Below are 24,857 nucleotides of genomic sequence, written 5' to 3' on the forward strand. Positions count from 1 at the left end.
CCCGCTCCCCGCCGCCGCCGCTACAGGCGGAGACGCCGGGCCTAGTAAAATCGGTGCGGGAAGGACGCGATGGGGTGCTGAGCTGGGGAGGGCTGCGCGGGAAAAGGGTTCTCAGCCGGCAGCATCTGGGTGGGGGATGGGGAAGGCAGCTGGGCGATGGAGGGGTCCCCGGGAGAGGAGCTGGGTGGGGAGGAGGCGAGGGATTGCGACTGGGCGCGGAAGGGGACCGCAGCAGGCAAGGTGCTGTTTCGGAGGGTGGCATGGGCATGTGTCGAGGCTATCTGGGGTGGAAAAGGGGCTTGGGCAGGACTGGCCAGTGATCTCACCGAAAAATTCCGAAACAGTGAGCATCTGCCATGGACCAGGCTCTTTGTCAAGTGCCCCCGATAACAGAGGTCAGGGTGTGAGAGACTGGCATGCACAAAGGCTGATTGAAGGCCTGGGTAGCAGGCACGGCGCTCCTAGTTCCTGCAGAAGAAAACTGCACAATACCGGGAAGTTAGTGCTAAGGCTGTGAGTACCCTGATATAGAGGAAGGGCGCTTCACCCCAGCCTCTGATGGCCCTGGGGGGGGCCTGGGGCGCTTCTGGAAGCAGCACCTAAACCAGGCCTCTGGGACAGTAGGAGACAGCCCTAGTGGAGACAGAGCCCAGGGTAGGTCTGCTGGAGATTTGCTGAGTGACAGACTGGGGAACTTTTTAATAGCAGTCATTTTATAGTATTTGTGTGTGTTGTGTTTTGTGGGTTTTGCCTGTTTCCCACCACCCCCCATTATTTTATTTTGAAAAATTTCGAATGTCCACTGACGTTGAAAGAATTTCACAGTGATCATCCCTCTACCCACCACCTGGTTCCTGCCATTACCAGACTGCTACTCTACTTGCCTTATCACATACCTGTCCACATCCATGAGCCCATCTGACATGTTAATGGATTTCAGAATAAACTGCAGGCATCAGGACGCTTTGCTAAGCACTTCATCATGCATGTCATTGACTAGCCTTCCCCATATTTGTTTACAGGTTTTTTTTTCCTCTCAACGATTGTCATTTTAACTCAACATGACTCAAAAGATTGTCATGTCCCTCATGGAAAACTTCCATAAGTTGGCAGAGGTGGCGGGCTTCTGGTGTGGGGGAGTAGGAGCCCCCACTCTACTCTTCTTCCTTCTGTGCGCCCCACTTGGCAGGGAGGGATGTCCCATGGGAGCACCACACACTTAGGGTCAGCGCAGTGCTAAGGCGTCTTGGGTTACAAAGCCACAGCTCAGGCCACAAAGGGTTAAGACAGACCGAAGCATGTCAGAAATCCATTTGGGACCGAGAGTTTGGGGTTTTCTAAAGAAAGACTCTTGAGGGCCAGCATGGCCAAAGAAGACCTTGAGGAGAAGGTGGGTTTTGAGCCAGGCTCTGAAGAATGGGGAAGAGTTAGGCAGGCAGTATCTGGAGGTGCTGGGCACTCTTCCTTCTCTGGGGAATGGACAACAGAGCAAGACACCCACTGACCACTGGGGAAGGCTCAGGGCCTCCTCCCAGCACTATTGTTCCTGGCAATGCGAAGCTTGCTGCCTGCTTCGTTCCAGCTGGCCCTGCCTACCTTGCCCCAGGGGTCATCTAAAGCAGGACACTTGGCAATGCCCGGCTGCCCTGTGGCTTCCTGATTGTCCTCAGCTCTCTGACAGGAGCCTCCGTCCACCCTTGGTGGTTTGAACTCTACCCACACCATAATGAGGAGCTTCCTGTTAGCGTGGCTTAACCCTCAGACTGCTGCAGGGTCACATCTGAACCCCTTGGTGTGGCGTTGGACCCTTTAAATCCCCCGTAGTTCCACACGCTGCCCTGCTCACCCTCTTCTCTCTGTGGAGAACGTGTTTCTGCTCACGGGCTTCCAGGTTGTCCTCCAGAGTCCCAACCAAGCGACCCTTCTCCTGTGAAACCTGTCTCCCCACCCCCGGGCAGAACTCATTGCTTCCTCCTCAGGATTCCCTGGAACCCTGTTGTCGCCCTTAGTCACACATTGTCGTAGCTGCTTGTGCATGAGTCTGTCTGCCCCTCTCTGCCTGGGCTCAGGAGGACAGAGGCCCTGTCTGATTCATCGTGTGCCCCAGAGAGTGGGTGTCAGTTCATGGGTGTTGAGTGAGCCAGGTGTTCTGCTTCCCTCTGACCCTTGGGCAGCTTCCAGGCCTTGTGATACCAGTTTCTCTGGAAAAGTGGACAGTTTGGGGCTCTGTTGCAAATGGAGGCGAGGGGAGCACACTGGTTTAAAACGGTTAGTGGCATTCTTGGAAGTGGCTTTGTCAACACCGAGAAGGGGGAAGTGGTTTGGTTTGTTTTCTCAAGGTACAACAAATACTTAATGAACTCTCCTGCCTGCCAGGCTCTGGGGGCAGAGTGACCTGCTCTCAGTCCTCAAACAGAGCATTTGAGCAGAACGTGCCAAGGACCAGGCCAGGGGTCAAGACAGTGTGATGCGGAAATATGCCGGAGGGACGCCTGACTCGTCGGGTGGGCCAGGCAAGCCAGGCAGTGGCATGAGGGCCCTAGAAGCCAGCGAGGCAGAGGGTGACAGCGCATTCCTGGTAAAGGGAGCAATGCAGTCAAAGGCAGAGGCACAAGAGAGCAGTCACATGGTCCACAGAGATAAGAAAGGTTGCAAGGGTGGGGCAGGGGATGGAATAAGTAAGTGGAGGCCAGATGATAAAGAGCCTTGCATTTTTGCCTACTGGACAGGAGCTGGTGGTTTCAGGGTCCACCGTAGGTCTAGGAAGGACAAATCACACCAGATTTATCTTATTTTCTTCTTGACTAGAGTTACTAGCTGGACTGTCAGATGAGAGGATCAGATACAATGTGGGTCGGGTGTCAGGCCAGTTCCGTAGCTTCAGAGCTGCCTTACTGTCCTCTCACAGTCCTGTTTTGGATTCGTATCTAGATTAGTATCTATCTGGATGGTGGTTCCCAGTAGCACCTCACAGCCCTGATAAAAAACGGTGAGATGTTTTTTATCAGTGACTTGAATAAGAATACTGATGGCATGTGAACCAAGTTTGCGAAGGGAAGAGGTGTAGGACACACAAGGAATGATAAGACCCAAAAAGACCTCCAAGAGCTGAAACTTTGTAACAAGAGCCTAAACTGGAATAAAGTGCCCTGTACGCTTCTGAGCAACCCATCACAGGGTGCTTTCCAGTCTTGGCCAAGACAGATATAGAAACGACGTGTCAGGTAATAGGTTGGACTAGACCAAGGGTTGGCTGACTTCTTCAGGAAAGGGTCAGAGAGTAAATATTTTAGACTTTGCAGGCCTTATAGTCTCTGTTGCAACTACTCAACTCTGCCTCACAGGCAAGCAGCCAGAGACAAGCTAAAGAACAGGTTTGGCTGCGTTCCAATAAAACTGTTTGCAAAAAAACAGGCATCTGCATAGATTTCACCCATGAGCTCTAGTTTGCCAAACCTTGGGTTAAAGAATGGTTTCCAAACACTGATCTACCTAATAGTACCTGTCAGTGACCAAGTTTTCTTTTCTTTTTTTAAAAAAAAAAAAAATATTTTATTGATTTTTTACAGAAAGGAAAGGAGAGGGATAGAGAGTTAGAAACATCGATGAGAGAGAAACATCGATCAGCTGCCTCCTGCACACCCCCCACTGGGGATGTGCCCGCAACCAAGGTACATGCCCTTGACCGGAATCAAACCCGGGACCCCGCAGTCCACAGGCTGACGCTCTATCCACTGACCCAAACCGGCCAGGGCGTGACCAGGTTTTCATAGTGAAATAAAAATAGGGACAATGTAATGGGTTTTGTATCAAACTAAATTTATTCTCTTTAAATGATCATCCTGAAATTTGAGGTCCCTGCTTTTTTGCTGCTAATGTGTGTGTGTGTTTTTTCTTCTTTTTACAAAGTGAGGGTTACAGTAGTTGGCAGTTTTCATATTGTCCTTTGCTCTTGAGTATTCGCTTTACTAACAACTAGTCCGCAGATTGCCTTTCTGAGGTGTTCTAACCCTCTGCAAGTGCCTGGGAACCACTGGCCCAGGAGGCCGTGAAGGTGTGTCCTGCAGTCTCATGCCCATATTCTGTCTCTCTCCTTGCCTGCCTCCCGGGCCTGCTGGCAGCCGTGGTTGGAGCTGGAATCGGGGGCTCTGCCGTGACGCATTTCCTTCAGCAGCATTTCGGCCCCCGGGTGCAGATCGACGTGTTTGAGAAGGGGACGGTGGGTGGCCGCTTGGCCACCATCTCGGTCAACAAGCAGCACTATGAGAGCGGGGCCGCCTCCTTCCACTCCCTGAGCCTGCACATGCAGGACTTCGTCAAGCACCTGGGTGAGTGCACCGTCCTGAGGCTCATCGTCCAGCCCCCAGGACTGGCAGCAGCCATCAGGCCCTTCCCATATTGCCCACCCCTGATGGTCAAGGCCAGAAGGTCATGTAGCCCAATCTCCTCATTTTACAGATGGAGCAGCTGAGACCAGAGAGGGGAAGGAACTTGCCTGAGGTTACACAGTGAGTTAGTTGCAGAGCCGGGATTACAACTCAGGTTTGACTCCCAGGCCAGTTTCTTTCCCTTCCAATTTGCTGCCTCTTCATAATCGTAATGGCTTGCACCTGCTGTGTGCTTGCCAGGTACCTGGCATCCTTGTAGGTGGTACGTAGACATTACCTCTAATCCTCCCTACCAGCCTGCAAGATGGGGTCATAGCTCCTCCTGCGGAAATTGAAGCTCAGAAAATGTATGCACCTCGGCTAAGGCCATGCAGCTAATAAGTGAGAGAGCTGGGATTTAACCCCAGCGGCATCGATCAAAACCACAAAAACGTATACTGTTCGATGCAGAAATTCCACTTCTCAGAAGTGATATTTGCACATGTGCAATGAGGCAGACACATACGGTTATCATCACAGCATTGTTTAGAATAGCAAAAGGTGGAAAGTATCCTATCTGCCCGCCCACTGGGATCTGAGATTAAATAATTATGTTTAAGTATACAGACTGGCCAGCCAGATGGGGGCGTCCTTTACGTCCAGGCATAGGACAATCTCCAAGCCTGCCCGCCCACTGGGATCTGAGATTAAATAATTATTGTTTAAGTATACAGACTGGCCAGCCAGATGAGGGCGTCCTTTACGTCCAGGCATAGGACAATCTCCAAGACATAGCATGTCGGTAAAGTACAGAACAGTGTATAGTATGTGGGGGGAGGAGGGGAACTCAGAAATATACACATTTATGAGTATTTGCACAAAATATCTCTGGAAGAATGCTGAACAAAGATGCTGGTGACTCAGAGACAGGAATAGGAGGGTGAAGACAAAAAAACCTGTGACTTGGGACAGGTCCTTTAACCTGTAAGCCTCGGTTTCCACATCTCTGACACCTGTGCTGCCTCTTCCCGGACCGTGAGAGGGTGGAGTGAGATACACACGTGCCTGTGCTCTGCAAGCTGTAGAGCGTGGTGGTTACAAGGAGCTGAGACTCTTCCCGTGTGGTCTTGGTGCCCAGGGCTGCCATCCCAGAGCTGTCCACCCCTGACATTCAGGATGGCACCTGAATTTCACTCATGGCTGAGTGGATCCCTTTTGGGGGGGGGGGGGGGGAAAAATAGTACATTTTTTTAATCTTTATCTCCTTAATGACTAACCAGCCCCAATCTTTCCCCCGTGCATTGGTTGACTGTCTTAAACAAGCAGCACAGATGGATGAACCATAGAGTTCATGTTCCCTTGAAGGGAGCCAGTCCATTTGCATCCCGCGGAAAGGCCCCAAATTTCAGCTTCAGGCACCGCTAGGTCTCCTGGGGGGCCCTCTGAAGGGGACCTGAGGGGCTCCTCCTTGTCTCCTCAGGGCTGAAACACCGGCGAGAGGTGGTGGGCAGGAGCGCCATCTTCGGCGGGGAGAATTTCGTGCTGGAGGAGACGGACTGGTACCTGCTGAATCTCTTCCGCCTCTGGTGGCACTACGGCATCAGCTTCCTGCGACTGCAGATGTGGGTGGAGGAGGTCATGGAGAAGTTCATGAGGTAGGGCTGGGCGGAGCTGTGGGGCTTCCCAAGGGACAGGGGGACAAGGTGGGCAAGGAACCGGCTTGACTATACATTGTCCAAAAGGAAAAAGTACCCAGCACCATTCTGTCCAGGCCCCGAGCAAGCACCCAGGGGGAGGAATGTCCTGAGTTGGTATAGGCATGGTCTCTGGTATTATCACGATAGCATCCTCTTTATCTCTGCTAAGCTAAGCAGGGGTTGTAAACTCAGGCACCTAAAGGGGATATACAGCAGCAGGTGGGAGAGAGGGGGTGGGGTGGGGCACCCTAAAGAGCAAGGCCTTCAGAGCGGGCAGCCGGCACTCTGCTAGCACCAAGTGCAGCCGTGGGGGAATACCTACCTCATGTGGCTAGTTCTTCTAGTTTTTTCAGAAGAAGCTGAAAATCTGGAGTTACATGTGAAATCTCCCAGCTTTTCAATGTATGCAACCCATTCTTCTTCTTAGCCGAAGAAAACATATCTGTCGGCCGTGTGCAGCCTACAGGCTGACCCTGACACTGCTGTCTCCCAGTTTCCCCACCGAGAACTAACACCTTTCTTCACCCTTCTCTCCTCCTTGGGTCTCAGCCCCTCCCCATCACTTCCAGAGAACAAGGCCGAGTGGCCGTGGTCACTCTGTACCTTTCTCGCAGTTCACCTGCTTGCCACGCTGGCCCTCCAGCTCTCCTTCAGAGTCCCCCCGAAGGGTCCCCCTGCCCCTGGGCCAGGTACAGAGGTGCTCCTTCCTGTCCCTGGCACTTCTCCCCTCTTGCCTGACTGTGCTTTTCATGGCACCTCCTCCATATATTCTCCAGGTAGCCCCCAAACGTCATATCCTCACCACTCTCTTATGGTTTTCTCCCTTGTCCATTGTATGCAAACATACAAAGCTGAGTTCTCCCTTTTGTGGGAGACACTTCTCCCTGTCAGCCTGTTTCCCCTTCAGTTCCAGACCCACGTTTCTAACTGCTTGACCCACATTTCTAACTGGACACCTCCACCTGGGTATCCCGTTAATAACCAGACTCAACATGTCTACACAGCAGCCCAAGCACAGGCAACATGTCAAAGGCCAACCCACCCGGAAATCCATCAGCACATGCTCCCTGCGATTGGGGGAGTTATGGAGGGAGGGGCAAGATGAGAGCTCGGGGAGTAGGTGGCAGTCCTGTTAGATCAAGCTAAAGGAGAGGACAGGCTGGGCTAGCAGAGAGAGTGACAATATTGGCATGAGGCAGCTGCCATCGGGCCCCATGTGGTCCTAGAGAGGGGAATGCATCCGTGGGGCGGTGGCCTAGTGCCTGGCAGTCCCAGCTGCGTGAGAGGAGGACTGTGCCCTTGACAGGGAGTGGCTCAGAGAATGTTTGCAGCTGTCATCCAGCAGAGCCACCATGTGAAGCCCGGTCTGGTGGGGTTCCGAGGCATTTGCCCTTCACTCTGCGCTGTCCCCTTAGGTGGGCCAGGTCCCCCACAGCCAGTGAACAGACCCAGGGGGATGTAACCATACAGAGGAGGGTGGGTGCCTGCCGGGCCTCCCAGGAGCAGTGGCCCAGTGGTGGGTGGTCTGCCCAAAGGCCTTTCTGCGTAAGGGCTCCCACTCCGCATCTCTCCCAGGATCTATAAGTACCAGGCCCACGGTTATGCCTTCTCGGGCGTGGAGGAGCTGCTCTACTCGCTGGGGGAGTCCAGCTTCATCAACATGACCCAGCGCTCTGTGGCGGAGTCCCTGCTCCAGGTGGGCGTCACGCAGCGCTTTATCGACGACATCGTCTCTGCCGTCCTGCGGGCCAGCTACGGCCAGTCAGCAGCGATGCCCGCCTTTGCTGGTGAGCCTGTGGCCCTCGGCCTGCCCCCCCCCCCCCCCCCCCCCCCCCAAAGTGAGCCTGTGGCCCTGGGCCTGCCCACCCGCCCTCCCCTGCCCCACAGTGCCCAGCATGGGCTGGCTCCCCATAACAACCTCACATCTACCTGGCTCAGTACGGCTGCCTGAGCACTTAGTGGCCCCGACCCCATTTGATTCTGGCATCGGTCCTCCGAGCTGGCAGGAGATGTATCTACCCCACTTTACAGATGGCAAAAGCGAGGCTCAGATCTCAGGTCCAATGTGTTTCTGCTACTTCTGACTAGGTTAGTTTCAGTAACTACCCTGGCTATTCACCTATTAGCCCTCCTAATCTTCCCAGCTCATGGCTGGGCCAGTGAGCATGTGCACAACCCACTGTCCTCCAGCACAGGCCACAAGAGGGGTCATAACTAAATCTGCCTGCAGAGCCATTGGGCATGTCTTTCCCCAGGCATGGCCACCGTTCGGGCCTTGGAAGATGTGGTAGGATTTTGCTGGGGCCGTGGGAGGATGGAGAGCTGGGGCATTTAAGGCCAAGAAATTGCACAGGCACTTGCTGGCCTCTCCTCCCAGCCTGCTTGGCTGGGCCCTTCTCTCCTCCCGGCCTCATAACATGGCAGGGCCCAGGCTCGGTCCTTGGTCCTCTTCTCACGCGCCCTTGGTGAGCTCAGCCAGTCTCAGGGCGTTAAATTCCACCCACCTGCCTCCTAAGCATGACCTCCAGCCCAGACCTCTCTCCAGAACTGCTGTCTCACATGTCAACTGCCACCCTTATGTCTCCACTGGGACATTTAATGGCTGTCTCAGAGTCAGCACGGCCGAACCTGAGCTCCCGACCTTTCCTCCTGGAGCCTGCTTCTCTCAACGGGGTTGGTACTAACTCCTCACGGTTGCTCCTGCCCAAATCTTGACACATTTCTTTCTCTCATACCCTCCACATGATGTGTCAAGAAATCTCATTTGCTTTATTTCATCCAGAATCCGGCAGGTTCCCACCACTGCTTCCTCCCTGGTATAAGCCAGTATCATCCCTCACCTGAATTGCTGCAAGTTTCCCACCAGGTCCGCCCACACCCCCGCCCCTTACAGGCTATTCTCAACACATCTGCTGGATGATCCTTTTAAAACAAAAGACGAGTCGTGTCAGGTCTGCCTGTGAAACTGCGTCAGGGCTCCTGTTTTCCTTCAAGTGAAACCCAAAGTCCTCTCAGTGGCCTGCTAGGCCCTACATGGTCCAGGCCCCACCGCCTCTCCCCACCCGCTCACCCCAGTCCAGCCACTCTGCCCTCCTCACATGCCTCCATGCTCCTCACCTTAGGGCTTTTGTGTGATCATCCCTCTGCCTGGAACAATCTTCCCTGAGATGCAGTCGTGCTAAACTCTCTCTCCCCATCATGTCTTTGTGCAGGCGGTGCCTTCTCTTGAAGCTACCCCACCTCCTTGTCTTACCCTGCCTCTTGCCCCCAGCAGCCCTTTCCCTCCCTTTCCCTCAGGCATCATCTTCTAGCGGACAATTACACTTACTTATTTTTCTCCCACTAGAATTTATGCTTCCTGGGGACAGGAATCTCTGTCTCCCTGGTTTACTAATGTGCCCCTAACACTTAGAAAGTGCCTGGACCATTGTAGGCACTCAGCCCATTTTTGGTGAATAAATGAATGAAAAGGTTTGAAATTGACAAGCTCCTTCCCAGTCTTCAGATCCTGCTACGTGTCCCCTCATGGAGCTTCTCTGTTCCCTTTTTAGTATCTTGTGTGTATCCTTCAAAATACAATTCACGTACCACACAATTCACCCATTTAAAGTATACAATTGAGTGGTTTTGACTATATTCACAGTTGTGCATCCATCACCACCATTTTGAACATTTCATTGCCCCCAAAAGAAACCTCATACCTTTAGCTTACCACCATTTTGAACATTTTCATTGCCCCCAAAAGAAACCTCATACCTTTAGCTTTAGCTATCAACTCCCCAATACCCCCGGCTCTCCAGCCCTAGGCAACCACGAATCTACTTAGTGTTTCTATGGATGTGCCCATTCTGGATAGTCTGTATAACTAGAATCATACAGTCTGTGTTCTTAGGTAGCTGGCTCTTGCATTGAGCATGGTGTTGTCACCTCATAGCATTGTACATTTGTTACATTTAATTTTGTGTGTTATGTCTCTCTGTGCCCATGGCTGGGGGGAGTCTTGGCCTGGGAGGGAGGCCAGGTAGGATGGTAGTGGGTTCTTCAGCCCTACTTACTGCCCAATGATTCTGCCCCCTTTTCCCTTTGCCCAGGAGCCATGGCACTAGCGGGGGCCCAAGGCATCCTGTGGTCCGTGGAGGGAGGCAACAAGCTGGTTTGTTCCGGTCTGCTGAAGCTCACCAAGGCCAACGTGATCCATGCCACAGTGACCTCTGTGACCCTGCAGCATACAGGTGAGCAGACAGCAGGGGGCGTGGCCACCCCATTCCTAGACAGTGAACACTTAGGCCTCTTCTGTCCCCAAACTCCAGTTCAATCTGCCTGGGAGGATTCCAAAAAAACAATGGGAAGTCCCAGCCTTGTCAAGTGACACCAGAGGGCACTGTTGTCCCAATTCCAATGTCAAAGCCAGAACACAGATTCGCATCAATCTAGCTCTATTCATTTGACCACAGTCAGCAGCGGTAGCAGAGCCAGAGCTTGAGTCTCCTGGCTCCCAGTCCAGTGCTTGCCCTGCAGCCACACCTGCGTGGAAAGACGACCCCCACCATCTGGACAGCCCAGCCACACCCAGGGTCTCACACCCTCCATTCTGGGCCCCAGATGAGAGATCGATGGGTAGAAGCCGAGAAATGAGTTGACTTTTGTGCTCTCTTCTCTCCTTCCAGAAGGGAAACCCTTGTACCTGGTTGAGTATGAGAATGAGGCGGGCACCAGCTTCGACTTCTACGACATCGTGGTCATCGCCACCCCCCTGCACCTGGACAACAGCAGCACCATCGCCTTTGAAGGCTTCGACCCGCCCATCGATGTCATCCAGGACTCTTTCCAGCCCACCGTTGTCTCCTTGGTCCACGGCTACCTCAACTCTTCCTACTTCGGGTTCCCTGACCCTAAGCTTTTCCCCTTCGCCAGCATCCTTACCACAGATTTCCCCACTTTCTTCTGTGCCCTGGACAATATCTGTCCCGTCAACATCTCGACCAACTTCCGGCGGAAGCAGCCTCAGGAGGCAGCCGTTTGGCGAGTCCAGTCCCCCAAGCCTCTCCTTCGGTCCCAGCTAAAGACCCTCTTCCGCTCCTATTATTCAGTGCAGACAGCCGAGTGGCAGGCCCACCCCATCCATGGCTCCCGCACCACTCTCCCTCGGTTCGCACTCCACGACCAACTCTTCCACCTCAATGCCCTGGAGTGGGCAGCCAGCTCTGTGGAGGTCATGGCTGTAGCTGCCAAGAACGTGGCCCTGCTCGCTTACAATCGCTGGTACCAGGACCTAGACAAAATTGACCAAAAGGACTTGATGCACAAGGTGAAGACTGAACTATGAGGGCTCCAGGCGAGCCTGGGAATGTCCATCTCCGCTGAAGATGGATCACCCCCCACAGCAGCCAAGACTGCGCTAGCCACACTCGCCTGCCCAGCCTCCTTCTGACCCCTCCCATGTCGAGTGAAATCTCTCCAGTGGGTCCAGGTGACCTGCTCTCTGCCTCTCTATCTTAAGGATTCTCAAAGTGATTGTTCCTTTTTTTTTAAAAAAATATATTTTATTGATTTTTTTACAGAGAGGAAGGGACAGGGATAGAGAGTTAGAAACATCGATGAGAGAGAAACATCGATCAGCTGCCGCCTTGCCGCCTCACACTCCCCACTGGGGATGTGCCCACAACCAAGGTACATGCCCTTGACCGGAACCGAACCTGGGACCCTTCAGTCCGCAGGCCAACGCTCCATCCACTGAGCCAAACTGGCCAGGGCGATTGTTCCTTTTTAAGAGAGAGAGTAAGAGAAGGGAAGGAAATTCAGACCAGTGTATTCATTTTATTTATTTTTTTAAAGGAAGAAATAAAAGTCCATCTTCTCCAGCTACTTCTGACTGGCTTTTCTAAGTAGAAGACAGAGATAATGATGGGAATGAATAGAAGACAGAGAACTCTGAATCCAGTTTCTTTGTTGTTTTTCACTGCCTACTCCCAAAATGTACCTGTGACAACACCAACAATGACACGAGTAACCAGATGGTCACAAATCAAGAAGAAGGGAAGATCAGGAAACAGAAGACATGATAATAGCTCCTATTTACGGAGGGCTTCTTGGATGTGAGGTGCCTGGTTAAGAACTTATTGCCCTGGCCAGGAAGCTCAGTTGGTTAGAGCATCATCCCGATATGCCAGGGTTGTGGGTTTGATCCTGGTCAGGGCACATATAAGAATCAACCAATGAGCACATAAATAAGTGGAACAACAAATCGATGTTTCCCTCTCTCTCCTTCCCCCTCTCTCTTAAATCAATTTTTTTAAAAAAAATAACTTATTAGACATCATCCAAGCCTCTCAGCAATACTATTTGTTGGAGAGATGGCTGTGGTAGGACCCAGGGAAGAGATGGTTACCCCCGAGGGACAGTCAGTGTAGCTCCAAGCTTCCTGGCAACCACAGGGAAATGGGAAACATACCAGGCCGTAGGAAGAGGAAAACTTCCTTGGCACTTGCAGGAATTAAATAAGTGGAACAAATCGATGTTTCCCTCTCTCTCCTTCCCCCTCTCTCTTAAATCAATTTTTTTAAAAAAAATAACTTATTAGACATCATCCAAGCCTCTCAGCAATACTATTTGTTGGAGAGATGGCTGTGGTAGGACCCAGGGAAGAGATGGTTACCCCCGAGGGACAGTCAGTGTAGCTCCAAGCTTCCTGGCAACCACAGGGAAATGGGAAACATACCAGGCCGTAGGAAGAGGAAAACTTCCTTGGCACTTGCAGGAATTGACCAGTCTGTCCATTATGCAGGGGTTGAGGAATGTAACAATGACCTGTCTTGCATGGAGACAAGTCCCTAGATGAGCATACGGCAGTCATACCTGACCCCCAAGCACTGACCCCCGCAGAGTAAAAAAAGAAAAGGTGTTGGGGTGCAGTTCAGAGGTTAACATGATTAGGATGTCCAAGTCCCACCCAGACCTGCTAAATCTGGCTCTGGGGTTGGGCCCAGGAGGACACAATACTGCCAAGGGACACTGATAATGTGGCTAACTTCCCCTTTTTTTTTTAATACACTTTTTTATTGATTTTAGAGAGGAAGGGAGAGATAGAGAGATAGAAGCATGGATGAGAGAGAATCATTGATAGGCTGCCTCCTGCATGTCCCCTACTGGGGATGAAGCCCGCAACCCAGGCATATGCCCTTGGCCAGAATCGAACCTGCGACCCTTTAGTCCGCAGGCCAACGCTCTATCTACTGAGCCAAACCGGCTAGGGCTAACTTCCCTTTTTTTGAAGAGATGGAGATAAAAGCCCAAAATGAGGAAGTAATTTGCCCAAGGTTTCTTGGTGAGTTCACAGAACAGAGTTAAAATCTGGAGCTTCTCCTAATGAATTGAGTTCAGCATGGGGCAAAATCCCCTTCAAGTAGGCAGAGGCCCAAACTGGCTCTGAAGTTTTACCCTGCGGAGGTGATGGCAGTGGTCATTAAAGCGTTGGTGCCTTTAAAGTTAGAGAAACATGCCCTTGGTTACTACAGGAATTTTGAAGTTGACACGTCGGTAAGAATGCTTTTGGTTGACGTAGTAGAAAACCAAACTCAGACTGCCTTAAGCAATAAAAGGGTTTTATTGGTTATCATAACAGTCCCAGCTCAGGGCACTGTGCAGTGCCAGCGCCATTACTTCTCTCATGGTCAAGGATGCCTGCCAACAGCTCCCAGAGCGAGAGCATCTTCTCCCACGACCCCTGAGCCAAAGTCTGGGCTCTGGGCCAGTTAGGCCCCTGCTGAACCAATTCCTGTGGCCAAGTGAATGCCACATGCTGATTGGCTTAGAACAGCCAGGCCCCACCCTTGGAGCAGAGGTGGTCTCATCCAAACTACAAGGGCAGAGGGGGAGAAAGGGTGTTGGAGAGACGCACAATGTCAGCCACAGGTAGGATGGGGCTGTGACCATTCCCTTTTCTCAAGTCCACTGAAATCAGTGTGAAATGGCATCCTTCCATGGTTTATATTTAAAATGGAGATGCCTCGGGCTATCATGGAGTAACGGATGATCATTGGTTTGGGGCCAGAGGACCAAGACCAATAAACTTGTCCCTGATAACCACCCCTTTGTTGCCTCCCTACGGATGTGTACAAAAGAGGCAAACCAGGGCAGTTACATTTGATCCCCGAAGCTGGCATTTGGCTCCATGCCCAGCTTGAGTGCTGTGGAGCTGGCTGCTTCTTCAGAAACTTCCTTTGTCTGGGTACACAGGCCTGAACAGCTCAGAAACAAACTGGGCCAAAATGCCCATGCTGCCCACTTCCCCAGGCCCAAACCTGAGAGCTGCATCTCACCACCTTCCCACCTACGAGGAAAGGGCAGAGATCCGTAAGGGAGCATGAGAACCAGGGGGAACCCTTTGCCCCCAGGCTTACCAGGAGCCCCCAGGGACCCACAGCCCTCTGGGAGAAGAGCTTTTGCAAAGACAAAGAGTCCTATCATCTACCAGATAAAACAGGAAAGAGGTCACACATTCTCAGTCACCCTGGGGGCAGTGGAGTATACGTTTAGAACTCCTCAAAGGAACTTCACTCCTAGAGCAGGTGGCTCAAGCAGGATTTCAGCTCTTCGGTGGGAGGAGGGCTGTGGAGGGTAGAGTTGGGGGTGGGTGAAGAACAGTGGGGAGGGAGGAGAGCCTTGCTCCTGACCCACCTTTGAAGGAGCAACAGAGGGAGCTAGGGGCAGATCTTGGGCTCCCCTTGAGGCCTCCTTGCATGAATGCATGCATGCATTCATTCACCGAGTTCTGCACCCCTATTTTGAATGTGGCACTGTGCTAGGTGCTGGGGATGCAGCACTGAAGTTGGCAGATGAGGCCCCTATTCTTACGGAGTTGGGGGACTCTCACCAGAGAGTGGAAAGCAGGAGACACATTTAAACTCCAACCAAAGGAGGTTGGGGGCACAGTGTGGACCCGGTTCTCCAAAGGTCCCGAGCTCCCTGCTGCTGCCTTTAAACCAGGAGACTGGGAAGGGCCAGCTGCCCCCCCAGGCTCACGAGACCAAGCTCCAGATGAGAAAACTGACACCTGGAAAGAGAAAATGCCAACCTCCATACAAAACTAATAAACTAACTGGTGTTCATTGAGGATCTCTGTGTGTCTGGTGCTCTGGGAGGAGTCCCACCAGGTGAGGAGTTTCCCCACCCAACCCCTATGCCCAGGGCACCTGGGGTCTCCTCCCAGGACCAGAGCAACCATCTCGCCTCTCAAATCTTCCCACGCCTTCACCCCACAAAAAGGCCCTGGAGGCCCCGGGTCCCTCATGTTCGGCTCAAGTTTTAAGGCCTGAAGAGCAGGCTGTGGGGGCCTCAGAGACAAGCAACCCCCCAGGGAGGGGACACGGCTGCTGGAGGCATCAGCATGGGCTGGCACAAGAAATCTATTTTCCATGTGTCTGGAGCCAGGCCGAAGCTTCCTGGGGTAATTTTAACCAGTATCCACTCTAGAACAATACCAAAAAAGGTAAGTTACTTACCACCCCAGACAGACACATACCTAACCTAACCGGTGCCCTTTCATGAATTATGGAGCCTTAATACATTCAGAGCTAAAGCTGCTGTAAGCGTTGAAGTGAGAGCAGCCGCATATTTCTATACTGGCCGATGGCCCTCCTACTGAAACGACTCTAAAGAGCCAGCTATTCTTACCCTCAGAAAACAGCCTGAGCCCCTCAGCTGTCCTGGGGGCAGGAAGGTATTTTTAGACCTGGGAGCAGCTGATTTAGGATTTGGTGCAGGGGCTAGGAGGGCAGGGGGAGGATTGAGTTGCAAAGGGCTGATGGGTGGGTGGGAATTAGCAGCTCGGGGGGGAGCTTTCGGGCAAGTCGACCCACACTGCCTTTTTTATCAGTAAAGTGCTTTGATATAAACCAGTGGTTCTCGAAGGGTGGTCCCCGGACCAGCAGCAGGAAACACTGCCTTAGAAATGTGAGGCTCAGCCCCCATGTCGAACTGACCAAATCATTTCAGAACCACTGCGTGTGGGGCCCAGCAATCTGTGCTTTAACCAGCCCTCCGGGTGATTCTCACGCTGGCTAAGGTTTCAGAACCACTGCTGTCAGCAAACCATCTCACCAGATCCCCCTGTGGATACGGCTGGAGGAAAGCATGATCTATGTTGATGCTTCTCAACTCTCGAGTGCAAAGCCAGAGATCCCCAGACCAGAATAAGTGCATTCCCACATGACCATTTCAGGGGCTCGATGGCCCAGGGTAAAAACCCCTGCCCTTTGGCAGCCCCGAGGCCCCTCTCTGGGTCTAAGGCTGAACCTGCAGAGAATCCGAGTTGAAGGCGACCTTATTCCTCCCAGAGCAGGAATCTGCTCTGCCATATTCTTGAGCGGCTCAGCCTTTGCTGGACCCTCACAGAGACAGGGGAGAGATTGTTTGCAATGGTCCTGCACCTACCTAGGGAGAGTTAATGCTTGGTCACTCCTGCAGACGTTTATAGCAACCACGCTCCAATGACATGACTGAAATAAGCCTTATAAACCCAAATTAAAGGAAGTATGTGACTGTCCGAAATGGTGGAAGTAAATGCAGTATTTTTTTTAATCACCTATTTCAGCGTTGGAGAAGGCTGAGCGATGGGAAGTCCTCCTTTATATTGATCTGAACTCTACCTCCCAGGAACCTCCTACCCCCACCCTGGTTTTGGCTTCAGAGCCACAAGAAGCAAACCCAAGGTCTTGCTTTAGAAAGACAGCGTTTACTTTTCATTGGCCTTGTGTGGGGTGCAGGGAGGGCGCTCTCCAGCTGCCCGCAGGTCCTGGGCCGGGGTCTGGGCCATTCAGAAGATGCAGGTGCAGCCCACGGCGATGGTCTCCATAACTGCGCGCTGGCGGCAGGGCCCCGTGCGCGGGGCTGAACACGGGCACGCTCACCATGCTGCGGTCCTCCTGCATGGTGAAGGGGTTCACGCAGCCCAGACACAGGCACCGCGCCTCAGGCAGGTCCGCCGGGATGCGGGTGGGGTCGTGGTTGATGCTGCAAGAGGACAGGAGAGAACGCAGGGCTGCTGCTGGTGGTGTGTTTGGGGGGGAGGGGCAGCAAATTGGCCCCCACGCCCCACGCCTCTGCTTTTCCTAACCCCGGGTTTTCATTCCCAGGCAAGCCTGTGTTTCGCCACAGGAAGGACAGTAATCAACTCCGTGTTCCGGGTGAGAAAAGGAACCTTGGAAGGCAAGTCAGGCACCCCAAGGTTATCCAGGTTCAAGGACACCAGTCAGTCACCCAGTTTTCTTCTTTCCTCCAGCAAGATCCTTATCCTACTACTACATGGTGCTGTGGGGTCACAAAGAAGCTAAGGACCCTCTGCCTCCCCACCCCCTTACTTATAGTCTTGAGGAACTTAATCCACGGGAAGTTAATATTTGAGAACATTTATGCCTAATTCTCACTAAAAGAGGAGTCAGGAGGCCTGGGGTCTATTCTGACTTAATTTCTATTCATGCAACAAATATTGTTCACCCACCCACCATGGGAACAAGTCTGTCCTTGGCCTAGGGTGTTCACTGATGGACAGCACAGAGGAGTTCCCTCCTACAGCTGAGAGGATGGGGACTTGAGGTGTGACCCTGTCTTCACTGTGTCTCGGTTTCCTCGTCTGCTAAATGTGAGGGGTGAACTTGACTTGTGGACCTGCAGTGTCAGGATCACCTGGGAACTTGTTAGAAATGTGGAATCTGTGTCCTGCCCATCTCCCCACCCCCTCTTGATCAGAACCTGCATTTTTATAAGATCTCCAAAAAGTCAAGGGCACAGTACAGTGAGAGGCCCAGCTTTGGAGGATTTTTATTTTATTTTACTTTATTTTATTTTATTATTTTATTTTTGGAGGATCTTAATGGCCACTTCCAATGGCCACATTCCAGATATGGTAGCCACTAGCCACATGTGGCTATTTACATTAATCAAAATTAGCTTCCCAGTCACACCAGCCACACCTCAGGTGCTCAAGAGCCACATGAGGCTGGCTGGACTTGACATCATCAGAGAATGTTCTATTGAACATGCTATTCTGGACATCGGTTGTGTGGCCTGAGTTTGTGAGAGGACCCTTCAGGGTTAGTCTGTTTCATCATTATTCATTCAACACATATAGATGTGGCTTCTTCTGGGTGCCAGGTGCTGTGCTAGGAAGTGGAGCTACAACCAAGCTAAGATACCACCCCTTCCATCTAGGGGCAGCAGGTTGTGACTCTCAAACCTAGCTGTGCATCCTCATCACGTGGAGATGTATAAAATCCCACCTTCTGGGCCTCAGCCCTGGAGGTTTGGATTAGATGGAGCATGAGAATCCGTAGAAGGTCCTAGTCTAGCATGAGACAGACATGGACACAGTCAACTCAAGACCACCTGGAAGTGCTGTAACTGAGAGGTGTACACAAGACACCCCGAGCTGGAGGAATTGACGTTCAGGGAAAGCCTTGCAGGTACTTCAGTGGGGACTTGGAGAACAATAACAGCAGTGTTCTGCATGGATATCTCATTTAATAACAAACCTATGAAGTAGGTACTTCTATCACCTCCATTGAGGAAACTGAGAGGCTAAGCAACTTGCCTAAAGCCCCACAGCAAGTAAGAAGCAGAGCCAGGATTTCATCCCAGGCGTTCAGGCCTCTGCATCCAAGGTCTTAACTCTTACAATGATGGGGACAGTGGCCAAGGTGCCCCCCTCCCCGTGCAACCAGCAACATGCAATGCAGCTTTCCCACGGCTACCCAGCCTGGCCTACCTGTAGCCCCATGGTGACAGGCTTCTCTTGTTGGACAGCCACAGCTGCAGGTTGACCTCACACTTCCTCCTCACTGGCTCAGAGCTGTTCCTCAGTTGGGCCACCATCTCCCCGAGGTTTCTCTCGTATTCCTCCATGCGGGCGTATGGTTTTGCCCTCGATACCAGGTCCAGTGGCACCTGGTGAGGCCCAGGGGCCATGGTTCCAGGCCGCCCTTGCCCCTTCCTCTTGCTTTTGGGGTTCCTGGGCTGGCCCAGCCCCAGGAAGATGGAGATGGTAAGAAGAAATAGCTGAGGAGGAAGGTCATGGGTCAAAGGTCAGAGAGCCAGGACTCCCTCTGGGCCAAGAGTCAGGGCTCAGAGTGGAGAAAAAAAAGAGGGAAGGCCTTATGGGAGTGATTCTTACCTGCCATGCCCTGTCTTGGTCCCACCAGCCCACCACTCCTGTGTGCCAACACTTTTATGCACCACACTCATCACTAAGTCTTATCTATTGCACCCTTCAAACATCTCCCTGCCCATTTGAACTGATGGAGAGGTTTTTAAGGGCCAGGGATGGGTCTTTTCTAAATATCATTACTTGTAAATGAAGTCTATTTTTCTTCTTTTGGGGGGAAAAAATCTCCCACCTATCCACTTCTCTCTATCTGCATCAGTGTTCTCACTTCCCTGAACATCTCAACAGTCCCCCTCCCCTCCTCCGAATCAATTCTCCTCATCTAGGCTAAGAACAGCTATTTGAAATGCAAATCTACCCTGAACAGCTCAACAGTCCCCGCCCCCCTCCTTCGAATCAATTCTCCACATCTAGGCTAAGAACAGCTATTTGAAATGCAAATCTAATAAAGTCACTTTCCTGGGCCTGAGCTTCCACTCACACCCACATCTCAGCAGCTGGCCTTCTCTCATTCCCTTCCTCTCACCATGCTCCTTCCTGCCACAGGGACTTTGCACAGGCTACTACCTGCAGAGGGCCTCTCTCCTCGCCCTCTAAATGCCTCTCTAGTGTCACTTCCTTACGGAGGCCTTGGTGGGTCTTCTTGGGCTCTCAACACCACATGCCTCTTGCATGACTACAGTCTTACAGTCTCTGAGTGTGATTCTCTTCTATGCCTGTCCCCCACTAAGCACAGACCCCATGAGGACAGGCATTGCGCCAGTTTCCTCACACTGTTCTAGCCCCCGTGTCTGAGTGAATGAATGGCTGTCACCATCCTTGCCTTCTGTAGCTCACAGTCTGGGAGAAAGAACAGATGGTGAACAAGAAAGCAAACACCTAAATCTCCCTAGAGATAAGTGCGATGGTGGGACCCTGCAGCACGTGGTTAGAGAAGAACAGGGCCACCCGCTTAGCCAGGTGGCAGTGTAGGGTCCCGCAAAGCTTTTCCGGGGTGCAGGCATGTCAGGTGAAGTTTGAAGGATAAGAGGGAGGCAGATGGGAAACAGTGTGAGAGGAGGTTTGAGTTGGTTAAGAGCTTTGCTGGAAGGAAACAGGGAGGCAGGTGGAGGCCCAGGATCTCTGTTGGACTCCATGGCACCTGTGCTCTCCTCCTCCACCCCTAACCCTCTGCCTGCCCCACCCCTTGTCCTCCCTCACCCACCCCTCTCCACCCTCACCTGCCGTCCATTTCTGCCCTCAGAACCCGGAGTGTCAGGAAAGCCCCTGGCTCACACAGGAGAGGCCCCGGGGGCCAGCAGAACCCAGACTCCTCAGGAAGCCGGGGAGAGAAGGGCCAGGGCTTGGGGGAGGGCCAGGGCTGGCAGATGGGGGAAACCTTCAGGGGGAGTTTCATCTCCTCACGGAATCTAGCCAGGCCCCTGCCTGCCCTGTGTCCCTCACCCCACAGTTCACATGGCCCGCGCCTGACCTTTCCAGGCTACCCAGCAAGTCTTGACCCTTGGAAACAAGTTTGAGCGTAGTCCCTCTTGGCAGAGCCATTTCCTGGAGCAAAATCCACGACAGAGAGTCAAGTCACTACATTCTTCCTCTTTGGTCCTAGATCCTGATGCAGAAAGATGTCTCCCTAACCATAGGCTTTCTCCTCGCATCTGCGTCTCTCACGCGGTGTTCTCAAACTCTGGCTCCTCATGCAGAGGGACACGGAACAGAATCAGAGGCCCCTTCTCTCATGTTGCAGGTGGGACACAGAGACACAGAAGGGCTTGCCCTGGGTCACACCGCCTGGCTCTCAGCACCCAAGGACTCGCTGGAAAAACCCCGATAACTGAGTTTGCCAGGATCGCCCCAGGTGCCTTTGGCCTGAAAGGGCTTCAGTGTGGACGGGCCCAGTTCAGGAGCCTGAGCTACTGGCCATGGCTGCAGGCTGTGAGACCAGTCTGTTTCTCTCCAGCCCTGGGGGAGAGGGCAGAGGGAGAACTAGGCCGATTCCAAGCCAAACAGAGCCAGACATTAATCAATAGGAAAGAAGTACGGAAACACTCGGGCCCTCAAAGGGGTGGGGGTGGGGAAGCGCCACGTACCAGGTTGTACAGCCAGTCCATCCCGACGAGCCAGGCGGTCGGCCTGCAGCTGCCGCCCGCCTGGAACCCCAGATGCCTCCTCCAAGAGAATGGCAGCAACAGGATGGAGCGAAGCAATTATAGCTCATCAGGGGGCTGCTGGGGGTGGGTGGGCTCGTCATCGGCTTGGGCCCCCAGCTGGTTGGGCCTGGCGCAGTGGCAGGCGGTGAGGGGCGTGGGGGCAGGCCAGGAACCGGCCGAGGTGCCCAGGGGCTGTTGACTAAGGGACAATGCCCTGTGTGTCTGGTGGGGCTCTGGCGGGTGGCACCTCCGTCTGTGGCCTGCGGCCGGCCGGCCGGCCAGCACCCACAGGGCCTGCTAAGACAATCAGCTTCGTTTGCTTTGGGGATGGCAAGGGGGTGAGGGCAGAGGAGGGACGGGCTGTCCATTGGTCAGGAGAGCAAATGTTCTCAGAGTGTGCTGGCCAGGAGCAGGACACAGACCCCATCTCCCAGGGAAACAGACGCAGGCACTCTGGCCTCACCCGGTCTCAGGTGAGCTCAACAGCCTTTGGTGACGGGAGTTTTGCTTCCTTAGTTCACAGGCGGGGAAACTGAGGCTGGAGCAGGAAGGGACTTGTGCAGGATGACATGGTGAGTTACAGAGGACAGAGCTGGGGTTCATACCTGGTCCTGTGCAGGGCTCTATCCACCAGCCCAGGCTGTTTTTCTTGGGACATTTTCTGTGCAATTCTGGCCTGCTGGGAATGTGTTTCTGAATCTGTGTTCTCACACCAGCCAAGTCTCAGATCCATGAGGACTTCATGGCCAGTCGTGCTGGCCTTCCCTTGCATAGAGAAGGTCTCCACGCCAGGGACCTGGCCCCCTGTGACTGTCTGTGACTTTGATTCTCTCTCAGCCTCAGTTGCCTTCTCTGTAAAATGAGTGCCGTGCCCAGGAACTGACAGAGGCCTGGCCCATCTCTCCCTGAAACCTTTCTGAGGCTCAGTTCCCACATCTCTCGAAAAGGGATCATCACAGCATCCACCTTTGGAGGCTATTATAAGGAGTAAAAGAAATAGCCCATCTGGCACAGTGCCTGGCACGTAGTAACTGCTCAATAAACACTTAACTGTTTATTATGAACATTATTATAAAATAATTTTATAATTGTTTTTATAAACATTAACTGTTCTTAGAGCTAGCACAGTTTGCATTGCTCAGCCGAATCTCCTTTCCACCCCCCCGCCCCCGGGCTCAGCCTCCTGGCTGAGAGCGCTCTGGGTTTCACAGGCTCTGGCCACAATTTTGTGAGCTCAGGTGACCCCGGGGTCTATGTGTCCTGGAATCACATGCTGAACTGACCAGCCCTGCTGGTCGAGCTCTCTCACTCAAGTGAACAGCCCAGCCAACTGTGAGGGAGTAGTCCACCCAGGGTGGCGGGATGTGGGGGCGGGGGGAGGGGGAAGAGGGCAGGGGAGGGACACTGTGAACAGACATCCAGGATCGCGGCGCCCTGTGGAGGGGCCACTCTTGGCCATTTACAGGAATGGGCTAGGGGAAGAACGCGGGGTGCGAGGCGCTCCTGAATGTCACAAGATTAATCTGTCCAGGGCAGGTTTCCACAGCATAACTGAGAAGCTGGCTGAGGCTTGAGCTCATCGAGAGATACCACCTTATTTGGTCAAATACTAGACAGGGCTCCATTCTATCGCTGGAAACTCCAGAGGGAGGGGGACTCTGAAAATACCTCCTCAGGCAACAGGGCCCCCACTCCCACCCCAGGCTGTCCCAGCCCCACTGCCACTGTCCTTTGAACCAGAGAAACAGCCAGAGGGACAGGGCGAAGAATGGGGCAGCAGGGAGTTAAGGATGGGCCCAGTGACCATCTTGGCCAGCTCAGGCCAGGAAGGAGGCCCCTTCCTCCAGCCTTGGCTTCTGGAAACCACTGGAGGGTCATCTGCCTTCACAGATTTCCTGAGTGTGAATTCTGGTAGAGTGTGATCAGGCCTGAGAGGGAGGCATAGTGACTTCGACTTCAGGGGTTTCTGCCCCACAGCATTAAGTCTTGACACACGGGAGGTGGTCAGTACATTGTACTTGTGAATGAGGGAAGGGGCGATGGGCTACAGAGCAGGAGGGTGGAGGCACTTAGAGCTACAGGCCTGACCAGGAGCAGTGCTGTGCTCGCCACCAGGTGGCGCCACCAGACATCCCTGAAGATCCTGGCAAAGCCTGGTGGAACTTCCACACCAGCCGCTTCTTTTCTCTGGAATGGGCCTTGGAGCTGAAAATGAGGGTCTGGGAGAGTGGGTTTAGGACCTGTGCCCACCCCTGGCTGCCCGAGTGACCCTATTGTTAATGAGGACCAGTGCCCAGGACACCTTCCTCATTAGAGCAGGAATGACACAGCCGCAGGAGGGGGTGGGTGGTAGGGGAAAGGATGAGCAAGGGGGCTTCTGTCTGCTGTGTGAGTGATTTCCTTCACTTGGAGCACCTACTATGTGCTAGGCCCTAGCCATTTGACACCCGGACACCGTAATTTCCAGAAAATAGCAACTAGTAATAATAATAGCTGTTGCTTAATATCTACTTACTGACTGGCAGGCATTGTGCTAAGTCCTTCCTGCACAGTTTCACTTAATCTTCCCACCCACCCTGTGGTGAGGCCCTAACTTTTTCCCAAATATAGAATGGGGAAACTGATGCTCAGGGAGTCCAAGTTTGATTCATGCACATGCTGTTCCGTACAGTGGGACAAGAAGAGGAGCATTGCAACCAGGGCAGGAGGGGGCATGTCCAGCTGGTCTCTTGGTCATCAAGGGGGAGTCTGTGCTTGCCTCAGCCTCACCCTGATATTCTCAAACAAACTGGACCCTGCGTGTTGGGGAGCTCACTGAGCCCAAGCCCAAACAAGAGTCCTCAAGGGGACCTGAGGACTCCCAGCGGATGGGCATGGCACCCAGCAATGTTCCCGACACGACGCAGGCATTGGCTGTTTCATGCATTGAATCACACCAGTGGTATGTCACGCAGGGTGATCACGCTGGGATGGAGAACGGGAGGCCAGAGCAGCAGGGAGCCGGTGGAGGAGGTGCAGCCCAAGGGCTAAGAGTTCAGACTCCAGAGGTTGACAGGCCTGAGTTTTAATGCTGCCTCGACCAGTTCACAACTCTGTGGCCTTGGGAAACTTACTTGACTTTTCTGAGCTTTCGTTTCTTCTGCACAGTGGAGATAATAATAACTTGGCTTCCAGTGGATGGTCGTGAGGCTCAGATGACATCATGCATGTCAAAGCACTCAGCAGCGTGCCTGCCGACAGTAAGCACTCAGTGGATGGCAGCTGCAATTGTCACTGTTATTGTTAAAACAAATTTGGAGTTGGGCCTTCAGCGATATTTCTGGGGTGTTCCCAGGTAGGAAGGCCATTGTTAGGTGGGGTCAAGGACAGAACCAGCAGAAGAACGTAGAGGCCCCTGTTCATAGTGGGCTTCTCCGGGAACCTCGGCTGGGCCAGGAGGGCCCATGGGATTCAGTCTAAAGACCAGTCCAAGTGGACCCAGTAAGGCTGGGGG

The 24,857-nt window shown here is 53.0% G+C and overlaps 2 protein-coding genes across 2 annotated transcripts; one reads left to right on the plus strand and one right to left on the minus strand.

Moving 5' to 3' along the window:
* Position 1: 1 nt before the first annotated feature.
* PCYOX1L (prenylcysteine oxidase 1 like) lies at positions 2–11,651 on the plus strand (the record flags this gene model as incomplete). Its single annotated transcript, XM_005870595.2, has 6 exons — positions 2–53; positions 4,122–4,328; positions 5,848–6,022; positions 7,640–7,851; positions 10,156–10,296; positions 10,732–11,651. Coding segments are annotated over 6 exons (1,446 nt in total), but the record flags the coding sequence as incomplete, so codon positions are not given.
* A 5,171-nt stretch (positions 11,652–16,822) lies between these two features.
* IL17B (interleukin 17B) lies at positions 16,823–21,370 on the minus strand. Its single transcript, XM_005870456.2, is given in 4 exon segments — positions 16,823–16,950; positions 16,952–17,074; positions 18,825–19,114; positions 21,305–21,370. Coding segments are annotated over 4 exon segments (507 nt in total). The 5' UTR covers positions 21,326–21,370; the 3' UTR covers positions 16,823–16,877.
* Between the last annotated feature and the right edge of the window lie 3,487 nt (positions 21,371–24,857).

The sequence above is a fragment of the Myotis brandtii genome, unplaced genomic scaffold (genome assembly GCF_000412655.1).
Source record: "Myotis brandtii unplaced genomic scaffold, ASM41265v1 scaffold32, whole genome shotgun sequence".
Lineage (NCBI taxonomy): Eukaryota > Metazoa > Chordata > Mammalia > Chiroptera > Vespertilionidae > Myotis > Myotis brandtii.